The sequence below is a fragment of the Bos grunniens genome, chromosome 16 (assembly GCF_055505025.1).
Source record: "Bos grunniens cultivar Pamir isolate PY7600 chromosome 16, Bosgru_T2T1.0, whole genome shotgun sequence".
In the NCBI taxonomy this organism is placed as follows: domain Eukaryota; kingdom Metazoa; phylum Chordata; class Mammalia; order Artiodactyla; family Bovidae; genus Bos; species Bos grunniens.
The window spans coordinates 12,960,671-12,986,164 of NC_141180.1; the positions used below are offsets into that span (position 1 = coordinate 12,960,671).

At 38.9% G+C, this 25,494-nt stretch overlaps 1 protein-coding gene across 1 annotated transcript in view; it reads right to left on the reverse strand.

Annotated features, from left to right (window-relative positions):
* Positions 1-2,407: 2,407 nt before the first annotated feature.
* Positions 2,408-25,494, reverse strand: part of PLA2G4A (phospholipase A2 group IVA) — a 172,849-nt gene continuing 149,762 nt past the window's right edge. The window contains exons 16-18 of the mRNA XM_086343323.1: positions 16,982-17,177; positions 15,081-15,238; positions 2,408-3,019 (exon numbers count right to left, since the gene is read on the reverse strand). Of these exons, the coding sequence (XP_086199449.1) occupies positions 2,888-3,019; positions 15,081-15,238; positions 16,982-17,177 (486 nt within the window). The 3' untranslated portion in view covers positions 2,408-2,887. The remainder of the gene's footprint in view (positions 3,020-15,080; positions 15,239-16,981; positions 17,178-25,494) is intronic.

Genomic DNA, 25,494 nt, shown 5'->3' on the forward strand with positions numbered 1-25,494 from the left:
CATTTCAACCTAACGCTTCCAAATACATTCTGGTTTTCATTTTCATATTTGTTGAGAATTTCATTCTTCCTCTGAGATGAGAAACCTGGCTTCCGTTACATTGAGCTCATTTAATTCATCTCCAGGCATGTAACCCATTCACACCGTGAGTGCTCTTCCTCTACCTGGATGTCTTCTGACACTGTGGTTATTCTGATGTCTCACTTTGCTTCATGGTGGCCCCATGACCATCACCATCTCTGCCTACCTGTCTCTGCCCCACCTGATGGCTTTAGGATGAAATAGTCTAAGAATTAGAAAGAGAGGAGGAGGAAAAGGAAGAGGAGCAATTGCCAACCTTTTTAATGAAGGTTTTCAATATCAGAATAAAGCACTCGTGTCTAAAATTGTCTCTTTCAGAGAAATGAAATATGTATCTAGGTATACACACACACACACACACACTTACACATGCACACACACTAAACTTTATCTTAGTGTTTTTATTACGTAACAACAAAAAAAAAAAGTTACCTAAAATTTGTCAGCCTGTACTGGGTGAAGTAAAGTAGGATCCTGGCCAAGAACATGACCAACAAGCAGATGCTTATGTCAAAAAGCAAAGAACTAAGCCAAAATTACTGGTGCATGTGGACAGTTTGCAGGAAGACAGAGGACATCTCATTTATCAGTCATTCATTGAGTCAGAGATAGGATGAAAAAACACATTTATAGATTTAATTTGCCATCAAAGTGTGTTTTTATAAAATCAGAACTCTAGCAAATTTATAAATGAACAAATTGTTAACACTGAACGAGTTAAGGAGCCTCTGTAATGGCATTTAAGAAACTGAAAGCCTGTAAACGAAGACAAAGCAAGGATCCTAGATCATTCCAGTTTTATAATCACTAGTCTTTAAAGTTTCCATCTAATTAATTTCTTGGAAGCACCATCAGTTATGATATAAATGCCATGAGGTCAAGGGTATGGGACACCAGCTCAGACATTAGTAACCTTGGACAAGTCTCTTAAGCTCTCTGGTGGCAGTTTGATCGCTAAGTTGTGTCCAACTCTTGCGATCCCATGGACTGTAGCCCGCCAGGCTCCTCTGTCCATTGGATTCTCCAGGCAAGAATACTGGAGTAAGTTAGCCATTTCCTTCTTCAGGGAATCTTCCCGACCCAGGAATTGAATTCACGTGTCCTGCATTGCAGGTAGATTCTTTACCGACTGAGCTACAAGGGAAGCTTTCTGGTCTTGTTATTTCCCAGGGGGTATTTTGAAAGATAAATGAAATACAAACAGTATTGCCACATCTTGAAAAAAAAATAGGTGAAGATTAATTTTTTACATTTCCCACTCTGTTCTGGGCACATTGGTCTTTTTCTTATTCCTGGAACATGCTTGGTGCTCTACCTGAGAGCATATGCATCTGCTATCCCCTCTGCTGGCTATGTTCTTCCCTTAAATATCCACAGGTCCTGCCCACTCATTCTTGCCTGGGAAATCCCATGGACGGAGGAGGCTGGCGGGCTACAGTCAATGAGGCTGCAAAAGAGTTGGATACAACTTAGCGACTAAACAGCAACAACAGCCGTCTCACTGTGATCTTCCCTAGGGCTAACATTCTAGGAACTTATTTGTACAGATTATTGTTGGTCCTCTCCATTAGAAAGTAAGGGCCTTAGAAGTGTGAAGGTGATTGAAGCTGGGTCTCCTGCGTTGCAGGCAGAGTCTTTGCCGCCTGAGCCACCAGGGAAGCCCAAGGTTCTTGGAGGTAGGCACTTTGGTCATTGTTACCCAATGCTGTGTCCCCAGACCCTGCAACACGCCTGTTGGCCTGTAGAGGGCACTCATTTGCCATGTGCATGGATCAACCAATGAATGCACTCTTAGGGGTTCACTTCCTGTCACACCTTGTCTTTCCTCACAGGTAGAAATGTGAATGGAAGGTGAGAGGGAAAAAGACACATGAACAGAGAGATTAAAGAATGGTAGACTCAGAGCAAGAAGAGGAAGCCCTTCTATTTGGGATACTAACTCTGAACCTTAGTGGTTCAATAGTAACAAACCACAGTCATGCAATACAGACTGTCCCTAAGACAAGTCTTACAGATACAGCACTTGTCACTTTCCTGGGTTTTTCTCTGAGGTAACTGCTGTCTGTTGCACAAATGGGATAGTATCAGCAAAGTAAACTAGAAGGGGTTACATTTTTTCCCCTATATTCTGAATAAATATACACCATTTGCTCAAAAACACATACTTTCTCTTCTAAGAAAAATCACCATGATTTAAAATGTTGTTTCACATTTGAGTTTAAGGTTAACAATTTCTGGGTCTGAAAGCCATGAATCTGAGCATCTGTCATAGCCACAGTGCAATAGTTCATTAAAGATAAAAAACAAACACTCAGTTACCTCTTGCTCATTTGTATACAGATGTATTTATTTCATGTATGCATATATAAATAAAAACTAGTGTTGTCTCATGGCATGAATAAATCCAGTCAGTGAATTACACTCACACACAATACAAAGTCTTTTAAAGATTGAACTGTTAAATATTCTGAAAAAGGAACCACCTTTTAAAAAAGAGGACACACAGATAGTTGGTGAGGAATGTCTAAAAAATACAGTATATGTCCCTACATTTGCATCAGGAAATTCATACTGAAATTCATAATAGAAAATGTAGCTGAGCTATATTTTTACAAAATTGACATCATCTGTCAATCTAGCAAAGTTTTACAAGTATTGTTCTCATGCAGCTAAGTAACTGCAACTTTGAGTATCAACCAGTCTCTTAAGATCAGTGCTAATACCTGTCCTGGGCTTTTAAATCCAGTTGTCGTGGAATTTCAAACTGCCTCCACATCAGAAATTGCTACCCTTTCCAGTACACAAACTATGCTGTGGGTTTGCTTAGAAACTCCTTGTTGAAGAATCTTCTTGCCTCAACACTACTGAGGGAAACAGAGCAACGAGACGGATTCTGCCTTCTATATTCGATGCTTTCGACTATAGCATTCTTTATTACCTGCAAATAGAGGCAAAAGATGTATAATTAGTGTTATTCGGAACTCACTGAAACAGTTGTTTGAGCAAGATATACGTATCTCTATCTCTCTCTATATATACATCATCTATCTATTACTTATCATCTATCTACCACTTATCATCTATCTATCTATCTATAAATGAGTCAAGTCTGAGAAGTTTACATCAGAGCTCCTCCCACCCAGAGCTGGTGTGGCCCACTCGGCCTTGGAGGTGTGTACACAGTAGGGTTTTCCCATTTCCTCACCCAATCTCCATGGGCAAGCTGGGAGAAGAGAAATGCGTGACTTGGGTGATGCTAACCTACATTAATCTTCTGTGACTTATGTGAAACCCACTGGGGAAGGGCCCTCTGTTCTCTAATGGTAACTTTAAACAGTCATATTCTAGGAAGAGAGATTTATCATGGGAATGTGACACCTTTATTTGCTTTGTGATTTTTAATTTTATATGTGTTTTTCCCAGAAGACAATTATATATATAATTTTAATTTAATTTTAGCATTATTTTATAATTTTACAATTTAATTGTAATTTTATAATTATAATTAAAGTTTACAATTTAATTATAATTTTACAATCTATATATAATTATATATATAATTGTCTACTGAAAGAGATGAGTTCAAATGTTACTGAGTCTTTTAAGTAAAGCAGATATCCACTGACCCCATCCTTCCCATGAGTGAGGGAAAGATAATTCTACAGAAACAGAAGAAGGGGCTTCAGGTCTATGATGGAGACCTTGCTAGAGGGCCTCCAGGCACAGGGACTTCTTGGCTGTGGATATCAAGGGAAATTAACTTATATCCCCCAGCCATTTGTTCTTCTTTAAAATGGAAATAATAACATTAATCTGGGCTTTGCGGTGGGAACTGGAGATCATTTATTAATGCCTGGCACATAGGAAACATTTCGCAACTAGCATCTATTAATTGTTGGTATTTTCACTAACCATACATGTGAAAATTTAGGAGCTTTACCTTAGGTGGAAGGCTGAAATATTTACTAGAAATAAACCCACAATAAATAGCCAATAGCATATTTTTTATGGTAAAAGTCAGCAAATCAATTACACCATCAAATGTGCCCAACTATGTCTCCTTTTAATTAATCTCACTGTCATTCTAGAAATCATGTCAGCAAGTTTTCAGTTAGTCTCTCCTTCTGAAAAGAGCACCAAAGCAACATGAGACATACCAACCCTCATTGCAGAGAACCCAAGTAAAATTAAAAATCAACTATTTACTTCCCAAATAACTAAAAACCTTTAAAATATATAAAAGATCACTTGGGACATTACAATGACTGCAGTCAACCCCTTTACAATGAACTCATGAATACAAAAAAAAAACATATCAATGTTTGATCAAAAACAACAATATGAATATCACAAAGTAGTGGGTTTATCACAGTTGGAATCTGGCAGATACTTTTAATAAAGGGTCATTATTATCAAGGAAAATGGATATCCACATTTATAACTGAAAAACCTAAATCATATGCAATTAGAATGTGCAATCTCAACCACTAGGTGGCACATTAACACTGCTGCTGCTGCTAAGTCGCGTCAGTCGTGTTCGACTCTGTGCGATCCCATAGACGGCAGCCCACTAGGCTCCTCTGTCCCTGGGATTCTCCAGGCAAGAATACTGGAGTGGGTTGCCATTTCCTTCTCCAATGCATGAAAGTGAAAAGTGAAAACTGAAAGTGAAATCGCTCAGTCGTGCCCGACTCTTAGCGACCCAATGGACTGCAGCCTACCAGGCTCCTCCATCCATGGGATTTTCTAGACAAGAGTACTAGAGTGGGTTGCCGTTGCCTTCTCCGCATTAACGCTATGAAACCATTAACCAGGATTTTCAGACTATTGCAGAAAATACTCATTGGTTGTGATGTATCAACAGGAATGGCTGAGCTTACTACTACATCAGTGGCTAAATTCAAACCTTTTGGCATGATTCGTGGTACAATTAGACATGTTCAAAGAGGCATTATGTTATAATTGAGCCTTTCTATTTTCTTATTAGACTAGGAGTAATTATAAATAGTAGAATAGTCACTCAATCATCTCCGACTGTTTGCAATCCCATGGACTGTAGCCCGCCAGGCTCCTCTGTCCATGGAATTCTCCAGGCAAGAATACTGGAGTGGGTTGCCATTTCCTTCTCTAAGGGATCTTCCCGACCCAGGGATAGAACCCGGGTTTCCTGCATTGCAGGGCTCTTTACCATCTGAGTCACCAGGAAAGCCCCTGTTGTAAATAGTATTTACACCCTTTTTTTTTTCATTCCCCTCTGAAAGTCACTGAAACTCCAAATCCTTCCCATCAGAGTCATTCAAGCAATGATCCTCCTCCGTCCCCATCACCTATCCCCAAATAAGACACGGGTCATCTTTCTGGTATCATTTAATGGTCTCCCAATCTGCCAGATCCTTTAAATATTTGGCAATAAAGGCAAAAAGAAAACATGCAAAATGTCATCACTCCCCAAAAGGAACAAACTCAGAGACATGAGATTGGAAGCACTCCACAAGTAAGCACTGAATTCTCAGAATAGAAAGTTTAAAATGAGCCTTAAAAGAAAGTTATAGTGTATTCTGCAAGAGAAATAAGACTTCTAAATATAACAAAAGGCAAGAGGATAGTCTGGCCTAAATTACTGTGGATTTGCTGGTTGATGCCTACTTTCTGAATGGAAACTGAAGTGTTATGAAAGCAAAGGTCTTAATTGGTCTTCTCATTTTTCATTCCAGCACTTAGAACACGGAAGGGAAAGAGTAAATATTTGTAAGATTAATGACTGTCCAGAAGGCACTCACTGGAGATCAAATTAAACAGGATAAAGCTCAACCCGTGGGGACAATGAGACTTGAGCTGAGATGAAGGACAAGCAGCATTTGATACGTGGAGTGGAAAGACCAGGTCTTCTCAGTAAAAGGATAGTTCCACAAAGAGGCTGAGGGCATGTACAGGAAATACCTGGGAAGCAGGCTGGCTGGGAGGGAGGCTGTGTGTGGAGTAACTAGGAAATAAGGCTGCCTGCGAGACAGATGGTTCAAAAGTGAGGAAACAATGAGGAAGAAAACAAACAAACCTATGGCCCCATCTCAGCCCCTCAGCAAAACTGTGTGTCTTCCAGAAATCAGCCACAATAATCCATGACTCAGTTGTCTCACATAGGAATAAAAATACCTACCTCATAGGTCAGCTCTGAGTGCTCAATATTTGAAAAGGATGGATCTGGTTTATATCAAGCACTCAAAACTTTTCCTTATTCTTTTCATGTTGTGCATTATTTATCCTTAGTTCCTAAAACAGTGCCCGGCACAGTAGATACTCAATAAATATGTGTTGAATTAATAAATAAATAAGAGGTAAAAAAGATTATAGGTAGCATTAAAAGTAAATGAATTTGGGCCTACTATTTAAGGCCATGATAACCAACAAGGACCCAGTATACAGCACAGGGAACTAGACTCAATATTTTGTAGTAACCTAAAGGGAAAAGAACATGAAAAGGGATATACAGATACAGATATAGATATAGATAACTGAATCAGCGTGCTATATACTTGAAACTAACTTGAACTTTAACATTGTAAATCAGCTATGCGTGCATGCTTGCTAAATCGTTTCAGTTGTGCAGTCTGACTCTGTTCAGTCTCTCGGATTGTAGCCCACCAGGCTCCTCTGTCCATGGAATTCTCCAGCAAGAATACTGGAGTGCGTAGCCATTCCTTTCTCCAGGGAAATCAGCTATACTTCAATTTAAAAACAAAGAAATACCTGGAGATATCACACTTCTAAAAGGCTATGATATATAATAAGCTTCTAAATTATTTTGTTAAAGATAAAAACTTTAACTTGTACCTAAATACTCTTAACATGATGATGAAATATCAACAAATAAAGGAGTAGATACAAATACTTATGGATATATGTTTTTCTTCATTTTGAGTGAAAAGTGAAAGTTGCTCAGTTGTGTCCAACTCTTTGCGACCCCATGGACTATACAGTCCATGGAGTTCTCCAGGCAAGAATACTAGAGTGGGTAAACTTTCCCTTCTCCAGGGGATCTTCCCAACACAGGGATCGAACCCAGGTCTCCTGCATTGCTGATGGATTCTTTACTAGCTGAGTCACCAGGGAAGCCCTTTCTTCATTTTAGTTAACACCTAATATTTAATACTTTACAGGATCATTGGAGACAGAATTTTAAAAGCTCATGATTATGCAGCATTGGTGTATATTGAATATACTGTCACTGTTTTTATAGTATGCCTGCTAAATTAATACATTGAATGAGTGTAACTGTGTAACAGTAATTTTCCTGGGATAACTGAATCACCACATCTTTGGAAAAGAAACCTCGGAAGGTGTGTTACCTCCAGATCAAGGTGGAAGTTTATGGGTAGAGCATGTAACCACATTACCTTGGTCAGTATGCATTTCATGGAGTTACTCCATGGTCAGGCATCTGCCTCCAGAGTCCTGTATCCTGACACTCGCTACCCTCTTCTCCTACCATATTAAACTCTTCAACAGTTTCAGCCAGTAAGTCGATGACATTTTCCTAATGAATTGTGGACATTTCATTACGTATTTACTTTGGTACTGGCCATTGTGATCAGTATCTCTGGAGGATACAAGGTAAATAAAGCAAGGCATTGCTTTTAAAAGGTTTAAATGTATAGTTAAAAGCAGAAGATAAATATGAACATGGATAAAAATTAACATCATTATCATATTACCCATTTCAGTTTATTGAGTGTCTCATGCATGCTAAGCTCTTAAATTATATTCTTTTACTTAATCCTCATCCCGATATTGTAAAATATACATCACTGTTTCCATTTACAAATGAGGAAAATAAAATTTGGGAAAGTTAACCAACAAGCCCAAGGTCACACAGCAAAAATTTGAGCACCAAATTTGGTCTGACTCCAAAGCCTCTGCATTTTCCACATACCACCTGTTTACCTGTGTAAGTCACTATATGTTAGGTTTCCTTAAAAAAAAAGACCCCAAAAATTGATATGCTGCCACTGTAAAAGCACTTGAGCAATGTTCAGTGAAAAAGAATTTGGGAGGACTGAGTAAGTGCAGAAGCCTGACGCTAACGAGAAACCCAGCCTGCTGTCACAAAGTGAAAAGAAACAGCAGCTTCTTAAGATGAACTGGAATTTAGCTTCAGTGAGGCTGGCCCACAGAGATCTCTGGGAAATGAAGCAACAGAAGCACAGAGCTGTCAGAGACAGGTTGGTCTTTTCAGAGTCAAGGTTTAAGTCGGAATGTGAATTGAAGATGAAAATTCGCCTGAAGTCATGGTGGCCGTGGCCACAAAGTTGAAAACTGCATCCGTGGGACAGGCAGTCAGATGTCTGTGCATTAGAAGAGTTTGTATACACAGTGTCCACAGCTGGTGAGCAACTCTAACAGTCAATGGCAAGTAAGCATGTGCTGTGTTGCTGTGTGAATTAGTCACTTACTCTCATCAAATGGTGTGGGAGCGAGTGACTTAGCTCATGACTGAACCTAATGACCTAACAGCCTACCTCAGAGTTCGGCTCTTCTTTATTTCTCATCCCTTATCAGGAGTCAGCAAACTGAAATGGACTGGAATGGGTGAATTTAACTCAGATGACCATTATATCTACTACTGCAGGCAGGAATCCCTCAGAAGAAATGGAGTAGCCATCATGGTCAACAAAAGAGTCAGAAATGCAGTACTTGGATGCAATCTCAAAAACGACAGAATGATCTCTGTTCATTTCCAAGGCAAACCATTCAATATCACAGTAATCCAAGTCTATGCCCCGACCAGTAATGATGAAGAAGCTGAAGTTGAACGGTTCTATGAAGACCTACAAGACCTTTTAGAACTAACACCCAAAAAAGATGTCCTTTTCATTATAGGGGACTGGAATACAAAAGAAGGAAGTCAAGAAACACCTGAAGTAACAGGCAAATTTGGCCTTGGAATATGGAATGAAGCAGGGCAAAGACTAATAGAGTTTTGCCAAGAAAATGCACTGGTCATAACAAACACCCTCTTCCAAAAACACAAGAGAAGACTCTATACATGGACATCACCAGATGGTCAATACCAAAATCAGATTGATTATATTCTTTGCAGCCAAAGATGGAGAACCTCTATACACTCAGCAAAAATAAGACCAGGAGCTGACTGTGGCTCAGATCATGAACTCCTTATTGCCAAATTCAGACTTAAATTGAAGAAAGTAGGGAAAACCACTAGACCATTCAGGTATGACCTAAATCAAATCCCTTATGATTATACAGTGGAAGTCAGAAATAGATATAAGGGCCTAGATCTGACAGATAGAGTGCCTGATGAACTATGGAATGAGGTTCATGACATTGTACAGGAGACAGGGATCAAGACCATCCCCATGGAAAAGAAATGCAAAACAGCAAAATGGCTGTCTGGGGAGGCCTTACAAATAGCTGTGAAAAGAAGAGAAGAGAAAAGCAAAGGAGAAAAGGAAAGACATAAGCATCTGAATGCAGAGTTCCAAAGAATAGCAAGAAGAGATAAGAAAGCCTTCCTCAGCGATCAATGCAAAGAAATAGAGGAAAACAACAGAATGGGAAAGACTAGAGATCTCTTCAAGAAAATCAGAGATACCAAAGGAACATTTCATGCAAAGATGGGCTCGATAAAGGACAGAAATGGTATGGACCTAACAGAAGCAGAAGATACTAAGAAGAGATGGCAAGAATACACAGAAGAACTGTACAAAAAAGATCTTCACGACCCAGATAATCACCATGGTGTGATCACTGACCTAGAGCCAGACATCCTGGAATGTGAAGTCAAGTGGGCCTTGGAAAGCATCACTATGAACAAAGCTAGTGGAGATGATAGAATTCCAGTTGAGCTATTCCAAATCCTGAAAGATGATGCTTTGAAAGTGCTGCACTCAATATGCCAGCAAATTTGGAAAACTCAGCAGTGGCCACAGGACTGGAAAAGGTCAGTTTTCACTCCAATCCCAAAAAAAGGCAATGCCAAAGAATGCTTGGACTACCACACAATTGTACTCATTTCACAGGCTAATAAAGTAATGCTCAAAATTCTCCAAGCCAGGCTTCAGCAATATGTGGACTGTGAACTTCCTGATGTTCAAGCTGGTTTTAGAAAAGGCAGAGGAACCAGAGATCAAATTGCCAACATCCGCTGGATCATGGAAAAAGCAAGAGGGTTCCAGAAAAACATGTATTTCTGCTTTATTGACTATGCCAAAGCCTTTGACTGTGTGGATCACAATCAACTGTGGAAAATTCTGAAAGAGATGGGAATACCAGACCACCTGATCTGCCTCTTGAGAAATTTGTATGCAGGTCAGGAAGCAACAGTTAGAACTGGACATGGAACAACAGACTGGTTCCAAATAGGAAAAGGAGTTCGTCAAGGCTGTATATTGTCACCCTGTTTATTTAACTTCTGTGCAGAGTACATCATGAGAAACGCTGGACTGGAAGAAACACAAGCTGGAATCAAGATTGCCGGGAGAAATATCAATAACCTCAGATATGCAGATGACACCACGCTTACGGCAGAAAGTGAAGAGGAACTAAAAAGCCTCTTGATGAAAGGGAAAGTGGAGAGTGAAAAAGTTGGCTTAAAGCTCAACATTCAGAAAACGAAGATCATGGCATCCGGTCCCATCACTTCATGGCAAATAGATGGGGAAACACTGGAAACAGTATCAGACTTTATTTTTCTGGCCTCTAAAGTCACTGCAGATGGTGACTGCAGCCATGAAATTAAAAGACACTTGCTCCTTGGAAGGAAAGTTATGACCAACCTAGATAGCATATTCAAAAGCAGAGACATTACCTTGCCAACAAAGGTCCGTCTATTCAAGGCTATGGTTTTTCCTGTGGTCATGTATGGATGTGAGAGTTGGACTGTGAAGAAGGCTGAGCGCCGAAGAATTGATGCTTTTGAACTGTGGTGTTGGAGAAGACTCTTGAGAGCCCCTTGGACTGCAAAGAGATCCAACCAGTCCATTCTGAAGGAGATCAGCCCTGGGATTTCTTTGGAAGGAATGATGCTAAAGCTGAAACTCCGGTACTTTGGCCACCTCATGCAAAGAGTTGACTCATTGGAAAAGACTCTGATGCTGGGAGAGATTGTGGGCAAGAGGAGAAGGGGATGACAGAGGATGAGATGGCTGGATGGCATCACTGACTCGATGGACGTGAGTCTGAGTGAACTTCGGGAATTGGTGATGGACAGGGAGGCCTGGCATGCTGCGATTCATGGGGATGCAAAGAGTCAGACATGACTGAGCAACTGATCTGATCTAATCAAGGAGCTTTGATTCTGATAAAATATACTTTCCTGGCTAAAAACAAGCAGAGATAAATGTCAGTGAAACCTAGAAGTCTTACCTGGGTATGAGGCTCATACACACATATACACACCCAAGAAAAATCTCAGTGGTTATATAATTTAAGAGGGAAGCCTAAATTCGTTCATTCAAAAATACATGCATTTACTGCCTAGGCTTCCATTACCAGTACGGACTTATTTATATTCTTACTTTTCATCATTTGCATGGTCTTGACATATATCCATCATGGTGCAGGATATAGACACACATAGGTAGAGTTCCCACTTATTAAGCAGCTTCTGCTTGTAGGGAACTGTTTGTTCATCCATCACCTGACTGAGGGACTTCCCTGGTGGACCAGTGGTTAAGACACTGCCTTCCAAGGCCAGGGGTATGGGTTCAATCCTGGGTTGGAGAGCTAAGATCAATAATATCAATAACCTCAGATATGCAGATGACACCACCCTTATGACAGAAAGTGAAGAAGAACTAAAGAGCCTCTTGATGAAAGTGAAAGAGGAAAGTGAAAAAGTTGGCTTAAAGCTCAACATTCAGAAAACTAAGATCATGGCATCTGGTCCCATCACTTCATGGCAAATAGATGGGGAAACAGTGGAAACAGTGTCAGACTTTATTTTTCTGGGCTCCAAAATCACTGCAGATGGTGACTGCAGCCATGAAATCAAAAGACGCTTGCTCTTTGGAAGAAAAGTTATGACCAACCTAGACAGCTTATTGAAAAGCAGAGACATTACTTTGTCAACAAAGGTCCGTCTAGTCAAAGCTATGATTTTTCTAGTGGTCATGTATGAATGTGAAAGTTGGACTGTGAAGAAGGCTAAGCACAGAAGAATTGATGCTTTTGAACTGTGGTGTTGGAGAAGACTCTTGAGAGTCCCTTGGACTGCAAGGAATTCCAACCAGTCCATCCTAAAGGAAACCAGTCCTGAATATTCATTGGAAGGACTGATGCTGAAGCTGAAACTCTAATACTTTGGCCACCTGATGCAAAGAGCTAACTCATTGGAAAAGACCCTGATGCTCGGAAGGATTGAAGGCAGGAGGAGAAGGGGAAGACAGAGGATGAGATGGTTGGATGATATCACTGACTCAATGGACATGGGTTTGGGTGGACTCTGGGAGTTGGTGACGGACAAGGAGGCCTGGAGTCACAAAGAATCGGACACGACTGAGCGACTGAACTGAACTGAACTGAACACCTGACTGAAAATTCACTACTGCCACCATGATAGGTACTGTTACACTTGTTTCAGAGATGAGGAAATTGAGGCTCAAGAAGTTTAAGTAGCTTATTCAAAGTCATAAAAATAGCCCATCTAAGAGCTAAACATGATATAAAGTCCATGATCTTGCTTCTACTTACTGTGTTAGGTGAGTTCTTAGAAGTAATTAAAACCTGCTTAATTGAATGGCTTGTGAAAAATCTGTGTTTGATGAGCTCTAAGTCAGGACAGTTATTTTGGGATTCAGTCTAGTTTTGTTTAGGCATTAACTTTTTCACCTATGTGTCAAACAAAGATGAATTCTTCATACTTTGAAGAATGTTTGTAAAATATATAAACAGAACTATATCATTCCCTAAATAGCTTAGTGAGTTTTATATAAACCAGAACTGAAAACAATGAGAAAAATGAAGTTGTGTAAATTATATACACCTATATGTATATATATTTCATATATATACACATGAATATATACATATATGTTGATATAAAGATATACTTGTATGTTTGTGTCAGTTCAGTTCAGTCGCTCAGTCGTGTCCGACTCTTTGCGACCCCATGAATCGCAGCACGCCAGGTCGCCCTGTCCATCACCAACTCCCGGAGTTCACTCAAACTCATGTCCATCAAGTCGGTGATGCCATCCAGCCATCTCATCCTCTGTCGTCCCCTTTTCCTCCTTCCCCCAATCCCTCCCAGCATCAGAGTCTTTTCCAATGAGTCAATTCTTCTCATGAGGTGGCCAAAGTACTGGAGTTTCAGCTTCAGCATCATTCCCTCCAAAGAAATCCCAGGGCTGATCTCCTTCAGAATGGACTGGTTGGATCTCCTTGCAGTCCAAGGGACTCTCAAGAATCTTCTCCAACATCCACAGTTCAAAAGCATCAACTCTTTGGCACTCAGCTTTGTGTATGTATCCTTTAATTTCCCCAAGTCCAATGGGTATTTATACATTCCTATAATCTATTTTTTTAATCCATTTGAGGACAACTGACCAAGTTTAATACATTTCATCTCCATGAGAAGACAATATAATTATTTGTTTACTGGCTTCGTACTGGAAAAATAGGATTATTGCTTTATTAACCCTTAGTTCTTTTTTAACAGCGTGAGGTTTTATAAAACACAACTGCATTCTGAGAATATCTGTTTGCTCCCTAAAATCATAGCTTAAAATGTTGATTTTCTTCTATTATTCTTTAAATTTTCACCATCACCACAGAAGCAATGTAGCAAATTTCAGATTTTCACTGAACAATAAGGCAAAAGAAAAGAAATAAATCCGCTTAGAAGATGATATGTACTATAAATGTTGCTATTCATGTTTTACCTGAACTATCACATATTATTCACAAATGAACACTGACAAGAAACACTTTGGAGTTGCAGAAACTGAAGGTTATTGGAAAATTTTCATACGTTTAAAAAAATTAAAGATATTGATTAATAAATATATTATGGTATAACTGTTACAACTGCACACAATTGATCATTACTAGTTTCAGACCAAACTAAACAAACTAGATGTGCCAGAATTCTATTAGATCACACAAATCTAATGAAATTTCATATGCACAGAGGACTCATTCTCAATGGTACATTCTTTTACTCCATTCGTACAATCTCCAAAAGGACTGGCAAATCAGATGTGAGGCCTTTTCTTCTCCATTTAATTTTTCTTTCTTTTTGTTTTATGCTTTTTTCTAATGTACAAAATCCAAGGAGACTCATGAACTTGGGCTTGTACCACTGATCATCATTTGTCAGACACTATGATGTGGAACCACAAGCCATCATGAATCCAATTACACAACAGTGGTCCTAAGTGGTGAGTTAGCAACTAAAGAATTTTACACAGATACAGAATCTTAGCAACAGATATACTAGTTATAGGAATAACACTAAAGAGAATGAGTTGTTTTAATGTTTGTGGAACAAGGCACACTTGATATCTCCAGGGCTAAACTTGGAGAAACTGCTACTTCGGGAGACGGTTCCAAGATCCACAAAAATAAAAAGACATTTAAAGGCATGAGTCTATTCATTAAAATTCATGCTATTTTTGCAGATTAATTGCACTTCCGGTAGCACTCGCTTCTCTACTCATATTTCCATCGTATCACTTTTCTTTCAACTTATAGTTTACTTTATCATATGATAAACCTACTAGATACTTTGGGAAAGAAGCTGAGGATCAACTAATCCTTCAAACAATAGCATAAAATGTGGGTCTGCCAATTTGGAGGCACTGGGTTCCTTCTTTGTGAATTTTATGGGGTTCTTCTGGAGATTAATTTACAAAAATGAAAATGGCAAATTTTGGGGTGATATCATTCATAAAAGTTATTTTTAATGAATTAAAATGGGGTATTGCTATGTTCATGTGATATGGAAATATTTGACATCGTCAATGATCATAAGAGATACTTACATCAATGTTGTTCAGGGTATTGAAGTACATGAGATCATGCAGCCTTTTAAATGCTTGATTGGGATATTGAAAGTTGAAGGTCGAAAACGGTGATTCAGGGTCATCAAAAATATCAAAATCAGCTATTTCTTTCTCTTCATTAGTTTCTCTTGGAACACCTAAATATAAGAAGAATTTCAAATGATGTTATTTCGAAAACCACAAATTATCTCTAGAGTCCAGGGCACAAAACATTCAAATAGCCATAAACAACCTTGGGAGCCCCTTAGGGGTCATATAATCCTGAGTGTACACTATGAGGCCTCTGCTCACATACCCTGGACTTGACCACTTCTGTGTACTCTGACTGGGCATCTTCCAATTGCCAGTACCTGCATCTCTGCGCCTAAGGGCTTTCTGCTGCTACTGTGTAGTCTGACTAAGTAGTGTCTGACTCTTTTGCAACCCCACAGACTGTGGCCCACCAGTCTCCTCTGTCCATGGGATTTCCCAGGCAAGAATACTAGAGTGGGTTACCGTTTCCTTCTCCAGGGGATCTTCCCAACTCAGGGATCAAACCTGTGTCTCCTGCTTGGCAGGTAGACTCTTTACCACTGAGCCGCCTGGGAAGCCCTGAAGGCTTTCTACCACTCCCTGTAACTGCTGCTTTGCTCATTAGCAGCAGGCTGGAAGTTCCAGTCAATAATACTCTGTCCCAGGAAGCAGTCAACCAAAGACTCTATGGTATTGGCATATAAATTCCTTGGTTCCCTTGCCACTTGCTGTGTAAGTGGAAAGCATGATCTGACTAGACTCTATTTCATTTCCTAGAGTTTCCCAGCAGGACCAGGTTCTCCTATGGTAGCAGGCTTACTAACACATCTTTTGTTATCTGGCTTTCTTCCTTTTATCAGTTCTCAGCTCTCTTACTAAAGTTTCCTACTTCACCCAAATAAACTATTTGCATGTGAACCCTTTGCTTGGAATTTGCTTCTGGTAGAACCCAAACCCAGACATTAATTAACTGTCTTCATGTCACAAGAATCCCCTCCACAGCCTGTTTTTGAGAATTAATAGTGATAGAAAATTCAAAATTTCCTATGCTTTATGTATTTCACTGTTAAATAACTAAAAATTCCAGCTAATTCTTCCTTCTTTTGTGTTGATGTATGACTCAGGAGAGCCTCCACCTCTATTGACCTTTTCTCTGACTTCGTCCACTATCTAGAAAAAGATCACTTTCCTCCCCATAGTCTCAAATCTTCCATGACTATTTTTTCATCTTTTCTTTAACAGCTACATTTTCTGGTCTGAAAATAATATAACTTTGAGGCATTTAGTATCTTGCCGGTCAATCTCTAGCTCTCCTTTTGTTAATCAGTATCTCCCAGGATATAGAAGAGTCCATAGACTCCTTTGGATGTGGCAAAACAAAATGCCAGTGCCTTGAACTTAATTCTCTTTTTCTAAAGGAATGCAACATGGTGACCTGAAATTACTATCCATATTGTACTGCTAGATTTCATGAATTTTTATGGTCAGTTAACATTCCCACAAATTTTGCATGATTTGTTCTGAAACAAGGCCTCCCTTACAACAGTAGCAATCAAAATATTTAAAAATGCCTATGACAAGGGCACTGATCCATCAGAACAAATATAACCTGAGATTGTGGAATAAAGCCCCAGAGGTTTATCAAGCTAGTTAATCACCCTTCAGTTTCTGGATTGTGAAGAACTCAGGAGACTCTGGGGTGAGAACGAGGGGGAGTGCTTGGGGTCTCAGGATGGTAGCCTTTTATCAAGGTAAAGGAAGTGTTTGATGTTGTAACAGCTGGTATGGCAGTGCCAGCATGAAGCACCTTAATGTCACTCTTACGCTTTATCAGCTTTCTGCCTTACAGACTATAACTCCCGATGTACCTGGAGCCTTGTACTTTCTGAAGTTGATGTTGGCCAGAACAAAGTGAATGATAGTCGGGCAATCTTTCTCGACATCAGGATTCTTGGGTTTAAAAACATAGCATTCCTTCAGTCCTTCTCGATCGAATACGTAAGGATCAATCTTTGGAAAGGGGAGCTTGTTCATTTTAGCCCACTTTTCTGCAAGTAGAAGTTCCTATGGAAGAGAGGGAAAGATCATTTGTTCAGCTGGTCCGCTCATCATTCACTACTCATTAGCTATCTCCTATGTGTTAGTATGTTCCTTGCTAAAGATGAGTAACAATCTTGTTCTTAAGAAACTTATCAATCTCAAAAAATACAAAATTATTCCATAAACAAACTTATGATCATTTTTTTAGTTCTTTATATAAGGCTAGTTCCATAGGCAGCATTGGAAAAATTATTAATGAACTGAACTGACTGAAATTACACTGACGCAATTGCTAGAGATTCTGGGCAGGCTTTCCTGGTGGCTGAGTGGTAAAGACTCTGCCTGCAAGGCAGGAGGCTCAGGGAAGATACCCGGAGTAAGAAATGGCTACTCACTCCAGTATTCCTGCCTGGGAAATCCCATGAATCACAAGAGTTGGACACAACTGAGCGACTAAACAACAACAACAACAATGGGTTCTGGGCATTTACAAGCCATGTGAATATTTTTTAACCCTTCAAAGTTAAAAAAATCTGTGAGGCAGAATGAAGACCACTCTGTTACTGAATTTTTACCTGCATTTTCTCCACAAAACTGATTAAAAATGAATACATCTTATGAATGCAAAAACATTTGAGCTGCTCTGAATTAGCTTCATTTTTTTTTTTTTTTTTTTGCTTCTCTTTATGAAAAGAAGCTGTTCTGTTGACATGTAACATGACCAAGAAGTACATGTTTGCTGTTGACTATTCAGGTTTTGGGCTTCCCTTGTGGCTCAGCCGGTAAAGTGTCTGCCTACAATGCAGGAGACCCGGGTTCGATCCCTGGGTCGGGAAGTTCCCCAGAGAAGGAAATGGCAGCCCATACCAAGTATTCTTGCCTGGAAAATCCCATGGACGGAGGAGCCTGGTAGGCTACAGTCCATGGGGTCACAAAGAGTCAGACACGACTGAGCGACTTCACTTCACCTCACTGAGGTTTTAGGCTTGTTTTTGCATCAAGGATGACTAACACAGAAGGTAAGCACAAAAAATAACTAATTCAAACTGGAGAACATAAATCAATAGAGAGAGGTGCAGTGAATAGAGCTTATTTCTATTGAAATGCAGCTTAAAGGAAGAGGGGACAAGTAGGAAACAGACTGTGGTAGCGGGGAAAGCGCAGACTCTGGGGCCAGACTGCCAGAGTTAAAGTGCACGCTCGGGGACCTTGGCCATGTTCCCTGAGGCCTCTACACTCAATACCCTCAACTATAAAATAAAGATGGTCAAGATAATCCATATCTCATAAGACTGCTATTAGAATTAAATCAATTAACCTGAGTGCAATAGTCAGTAGCATGCCTGTCACCTTACTTTCTATACACGTTTGCCAAATAAAAGTCAGTAAAGAGAGGAAAAGATATGGAAGGTGGAAAAGTGAAGAAAGAAAAGAAGAAGGAAGAGAGAGAGCAGCACTATTAGGGAAATCCCTAAAGAGCAGAAGTTTTTGAGAAATGATCACTACCCTCTTAAGTTTTTTTAACTTCTTTGTCATCATATTGATTCCTTCAATGATAATCATTAGTCGTCAGTCTAAGCTCCGTGCTAGGAGGTGGGGACATAATGGTGAGTAAAACTCTTGTTCTTACAGGATGTACGTAGCCTGGTGGATGAGAGACAGTAATTAAACAACCTTTAGGTTTAAAACTGCGGCAAATGCTATGAGTAAAGTATTTATTTGCCGTGAGATTTTGCAGCATACCTGGAGTATTTCCTCACAGTGCAAATTAGTTCACTCGACATTATGACTGAGTAGCTATGTTCCAGGCATAAGAGAGGAGCTATCCTTGAATACTTAGGGATCGTAACTTAAGGGGGAAGATAAAGAATAGATATGATAGTGTAGTATGAAAGAGAGAGGGAACGTGACGGATGGCTTCATACCTGGGCTGTGCAGCCTGAAAGGCCCAGCCTATCTTGACTTGCAAGCTGGGTGATCTGAGACAAACTGCTTAGCACAATAGCTCCATATGGAAGAAATGGTTTTGTGTAAAAAAAAAAAAATGCAGTGATGCTCCGCTAGTGGCACCATAGGGGTCATAAGTAACAACCAACACACTTGGACCGGGTTGGGTACTGTCTTTGAAGTAGCAGACTCCCAATCCCATTCTAGGGCTTCCCAGGTGGCTCAGCGGCAAAGAAGCTGCCAGTGCGGGAGCTGCAGGAGACAAGGGTTCGATCCCTGGATCAGGATGATCCCCTGGAGAAGGAAATGGCAACCCACTCCAGTATTCTTCCCTGGAAAATCCCATGGACAGAGGAGCCTGGAGGGCTGTAGTCCATCAGGTCACAAAGAGTCAGGCATGACTTAGTGACCGAGCACACACACACAATCCCTGTTTATCTACATTTCAGCTGTTTCTTATCTCAGCAACTTACTTGTAAATAAATGAGCTATAAAATAAAGTTGATACTATCATCTTCCTGAGCATTGCTGTGAGGATTAAGCGAGATCATATATTTATATAAACTCAGTAATTTATATTTAAGAAAAGTATTTATTTATATGTGAGTTTTCCCCCATAAATTATTTTTTAATTGGATGAAAATTGCTTTACAGTTGTGTTAACCTAGTTAAGAAAATAGTTACTTTAAAATAGCACCTTAAATTTAGAAAAAAAAAAATGCTTTTCATTGAGCATTCACTGTTCCTGTTGCTTCTAAAGTGTGAACATTAAGCTGATCGACTCTCTCAATGCCATTTACTGAGGAATAAAAATCTGGGAAAACAGATTTATATTAAAACATTTGTTCCATAAACTGTCAAGCTAAATGTGATTATATTTCACTTAAAATTCCATATGTACACAGGGACAATTGCGTGTTTGAAACTTGAGAAAACTTATCTCTAAATCCTTTATCTTCCTGTTCAGCTGAATTATTCAGGCTGTTATTTCTTGTCGAGCACTGTTCACAGTTATTCATTAACAATTATTCAACATCAAAATAAAACCAAAAGTTCACACTGTGGAGCTGCATGGGAACAAGGGAAAGGAAGGGCTCTCCAGTGTTTGCAAACATGACTCAAGGGTGTGACCAACGACGTGTGAGCGTGCAGAGAAAAAGAAGGGGATTGCCTGAGGTAAGAGACCAAGCTATTTTTAGATAGATATTTTATGCAGGAATCAGGAAGTGATGGAAACTTTCCCTTTCCTTATATGAGCCTGATGTGGAAAGGATTAAAACCTGATGACTATAAGGCAGTGATTACAGGATGGAAAAACCGTCTGCTCTCCTCCCATGTCTCATTTTACTGTTTGTAAAGGCTGAGAAACAGTGACGCAGCTATGAGTGGAACAGACGAGTTCGAAAAGAATATTTTGAAAGAATGCAGTGAGCAAAAAAAATCGCTATTCCACAAATTACAGCAGAACTGAGTTCTAACCATCCATTTTGGTTACTGCTTGACACCTCAGATTTCCATAGACTAATTCATGATAAATTTACATAGTATTAACTAAAATGATTTTCTGTGAAGATAAAAATTTGAAGGTATCCTTCAAAGTGATACTTTGTAGGATGTTTATACTCATTTAAGAGGACTAAAACACTTTGAAAGATAGGAAAAACAATCTGAATAATATAAAAATATGTACAAACTATAGTGTGAATGGCATATATATGCCATTTTGTTTATTTATACATGTAGATAAATATATACTTTATATTTATTATATTATATTATATTAGCTTTTCTCCAGAGGAAATGAGGTTTTTTTCTCTGTATACCTAGGGCATGTGTTTTCTCATTATTTAAAATCTATTTTTAGATTGGATAGAGGAGTATAACTGTGTAAATAAATTTACAGAATTCTAGGAAATTTTTTTTTTTTTTTCAGAGAAGGCAATGGCACCCCACTCCAGTACTCTTGCCTGGAAAATTCCATGGACGGAGGAGCCTGGTGGGCTGCAGTCCATGGGGTCACGAAGAGTCAGACACGACTGAGCGACTTCACTTTCACTTTTCACTTTCATGCATTGGAGAAGGAAATGGCAACCCACTCCAGTGTTCTTGCCTGGAGAATCCCAGGGACGGGGGAGCCTGGTGGGCTGCTGTCTATGGGGTCGCACAGAGTCGGACACGACTGAAGCGACTTAGCAGCAGCAGGAAATTTTTAAAGGAACTAATGTAAGATACAATGGATAAAAACAACAATTTAGAATTCATTATTTTGTGGTTATGATCATTCTCACTTCCAAAAAAAGTGTTAGGTCCCAAGAGCTTTACAGTGCAATAGGCACAAAAATAATTTTCTATATCTAATAGTGTACAGAGCACTTTACATTTCTCCTTAGTTCTTCTTCGCTGAGAAGTTACTATACATTCACAAAAATACGTAAGGAGAAATTAATGTTGAGTATATTTCCTCATGACAAGGCCTCTAAGCCTCCATGACCAAACAGGTTTAGTGGGTTGAATGGTGGGCCTCCAAAAGATAAGTCTATGCTTTAAGCCCCCAGGACCTGTGAATGCAGCCTCATTAGGAGAAGAGGTTTTTGCAAGTGTAATTAAGTTAAGGGTCTGAAGATGAGATCATTGTGGATTAGCTGGGTGGGCCATAAAATCCAACAATGAATATTCTTATGAAAACACACACACACAGAGGAGAAGGCTATAGGAAGACAAAGGCTGAGATTGGAGTTATGTAGCCACAAACCAAGGAAAGCCTGGAACTACTAGAAACTGGAAAAGACAAGGAAGAATTCTCCTGTAGAGCTTTTGGAGGGAGTGTGGCCCTGAGGACACCTTGATCTTGACTTCTGGTCTCCAGAACTGTGAGAGAAGAATACATTTCTGTTGTTTGTGGCAATTTGCTGCTGCTGCTAAGTTGCTTCAATCGTGTCCAACTCTATAACCCCAGAAAATGACCTTAAGCAGTAAGCCTATAAAGGCTACACTCAATAACATGCACTTCCCTTCATCAGCCATGTTGGACTGATGCCCATAGAGCTAACACTTGAACTAGTTTGGCCATGATGGTTTGACCCAACTTAACAATCTAAGTACAATGTGTACAGAGGTTCTAAACCAAGGAGCATGCCATAATGTCAACAAATAAATCAGGTTAACGTTGAAAAATACAGATTCTTTTTTGTATTATTTGTGGTGGTAGTTTAATCGCTAAATTGTGTCTGACTCTTGTGACCCCATGGACTGTTGCCCTAAGGGCTCTTCTGTCAATGGGATTTTCCAGGCAAGAATACTGGAGTGGGTTGCTATTTCCTTCTTCAGGGGATCTTCCCAAACCAGGGTTTGAAAAATCCAGGTCTCCTGCATTGCAGATGGATTCTTTCGGAATAAAGGAAGCACTTTTTTGTGGGTAAATGAAATTTTGACCTTGATAAAGTTAATTTAGATACATTACTTCTATAATTTGTAAAGACTAGCTACTTTCTAATTTCCTTTTGATTCTCTTGTCCTTGCCCCCTTCCCTCATTGCTTCCTTCTCTCCTTTTCTCCTTCTTTCTCTCTTTCCTTTTATTTTTAAGAGGATGAACTCATTGTTCTGGCTTCCAGCCACTAAGCATTTAAAAGGGCACTGAAATACAGCTAGATTCATGCCCAATATATGGCAGCATAATATAAAGTAACATAATTTATGGAATAACAATCCAAATCCATTACTCTACATAAAACTTTATAAGCTAAAGGAAAAAAATCTAGAATGGTAAACTCTAAACTTCCCTGTATTCCTTGCTTATTCCTCAAAACATCCAAAGCTTTTTCCCCCTCCTTTAAATTCAACCTATTTATTTTGAAGACTTGACTGTGAAGGTACTGGATTATTTTTATGACCAATATGAAGAACAAACCTTATTAAAATTTATCTTGGATAAACCCTACAGGTAAACTATATTTGCATGGCATATATCTGTTATTAAATGATTAACAAAAAGAACTTGATAAATTGAAACCCAAAATTATTTTTCTTAAATCAATTAATAACAGTATTTAGAGTTATGAGGTTCTGTATATTTGGACCATTATTAGAGGAGTGTGTAGCCACTAATCTATAAAAAACAAAATCCTTCATTATCACTGACATTGACGTCATGAACTTTCTAGGCTAGTTATAAAGTAGATATAATATGAACTGTGTTGCCTTTATCAAAAGGCATGATATCCATCATTCTATATCTCCCTGACAAAATCTGAGATTTAACTATATTTATGAAATTAAACATAGTTACCGGCTCCAAATTTTTGCTCAGGATTTATGCTCTACTCTTAACTTCAAATGGTGTCCAATAAGAAATAGGACACTTGTTGTTGTCATTGCTGTTTAGTCATTAAGTTGTGTCTGACTCTTTGCAGCCCCATGGACTGTAGCCCACCAGGCTCCTCTGTCCATCAGATTTTCTAGGCAAGAACACTGGAGTAAGTTCCATTTCCTTCTTCAAGGGATCTTCCCGACCCAGGGACTGAACTCATATCTCCTTCATTGGCAAGCAGATTCTTTACCACCGAGCCACCAGACAAGCCACCCAAATAGAAAAATATTCATTATTTAATCACCTTAAAAAACCTTATTGCATACATTCAGGTATTGCATTGGAACTTCCCTGCTATCAAAAACTTTTATGTACAATTCAATTTTTATGGCTCAGGAGTAAAGAATCTGCCTGTAGTGCAGGAGACACAGAATACCCAAGTTCAGTCCTTGGGTTGGGAAGATCCCTGGAGGAGGGCATGGCAACCCACTCCAATATTCTTGCCTGGAGACTCCCATGAACAGAGGAGTCTGGAAGGCTAGTTCATAGGGTCACAAAGAGTTGGATATGACTGAAGAAACTTAGTACATATCATACCTATAATAAGTATTTCCACTTTAGTATTAATAGTACAATATTTTTATTAATTTAAAAATTATATTTGATAACCTTTTAAGTCCATATTGAAATGCATATTATTATAATGACAATCTATATAACAATACTCGTAAGTTTAAAAAATCATTTTAAATATTCCAAGTGAGACTTAAAAATTCATTTCACTCACTGTGAATTTTCTGAAGTCCATTTTTGGACTTCAGAATATATAATATATTGCAATTTCTTTTATATTAAGTCTCTGAAAATACAGTTCATTATTTCTAGAATGATAGGCTTCATGCTACACCAAACCAATAGTTAAAGGATATATTCACATAGGAGGAAGAGGGTAAGGTGTAGGGAATTGACAAAATAATTCTAAAGCACATCTATGAGCATAAACAGCTGTAATATTTTTCCATGCCAGTAAAGCCATGTAAAACAAGGATTTGCCTGTACAATCTAATATAGTAATATAAACTGGTGCAGCTTTTTTGGAAAGTGATCTGGAAATGTTTATTAAAGAATCTTAATATATATATATCTAAGAATCCAAGTAAGGGAATAATAAAAAGTATGATTAACAATTCATGTGCAAAGATGACAATTAGAAGAAAGAATTGACAAGACAGCAATAATCTAAAAGTTGAAAACAGAACACTGATAATAAATTCTCGCTTATTCATATATACAGATATCATTCTGTGTTTAAAATTATGTTCTAAAAATATTGAATGGCATGGGGAAATGCTTACAATGTAACTTTAAGAAGAAAGAAGCAGATTGCAAAAAATATATAACCCTGGTGTTGATACACATACATATGCACATATGTATGCACACATGCAGTGAAGAGAGAAAAAAATAAAAACAAAATATCAACAGCTATTGTCTATGAATAGCAGAAGCACTTGATGTATTTTTATGAGTATTCTTTTTAATTAGAAATAGTGAGTTCTTTTCAGAGGTACAACATAATATTCTAAAACCTTCTAAAATCAGTTCATTAAGGTGGTGGAGCTCTGATTCATGTATAAAATGAAGACTTTGACATTTTACACTTCCACCGGTGAAATGAATAATCAGGTTCTTCCACCTCCAGAATGAGCTCCTAAATTATCACAGTGGAGTCATGCACTGAAACTCACCTCCCCACTGCTGCTCATCCATCATCAAACCCTGCTCTTGTTTCCACAGCCACCCTCCCTGGTGTGTACTTCACTGTCCTACACTTACATTACAGTAAATCCCTCTTAATTTTAACCTTTTGCTCTCCATCCTCCAATTCATCCTATTTTCCGTTATCAGATTAATCATTCTAAAATTCCAGTTTCATGAAGTCATTTGTCTGCTGGAAATCCTTCACTGATTTTCCATTTGCTATCATCCAACCATAAATTCTTCTTTAAAGCCCTCCTAGAATCATGACTTAAAATGACTTAAAATCTATCACTTTAATCAGACCACTCCTCAGATGTGCTCATTGC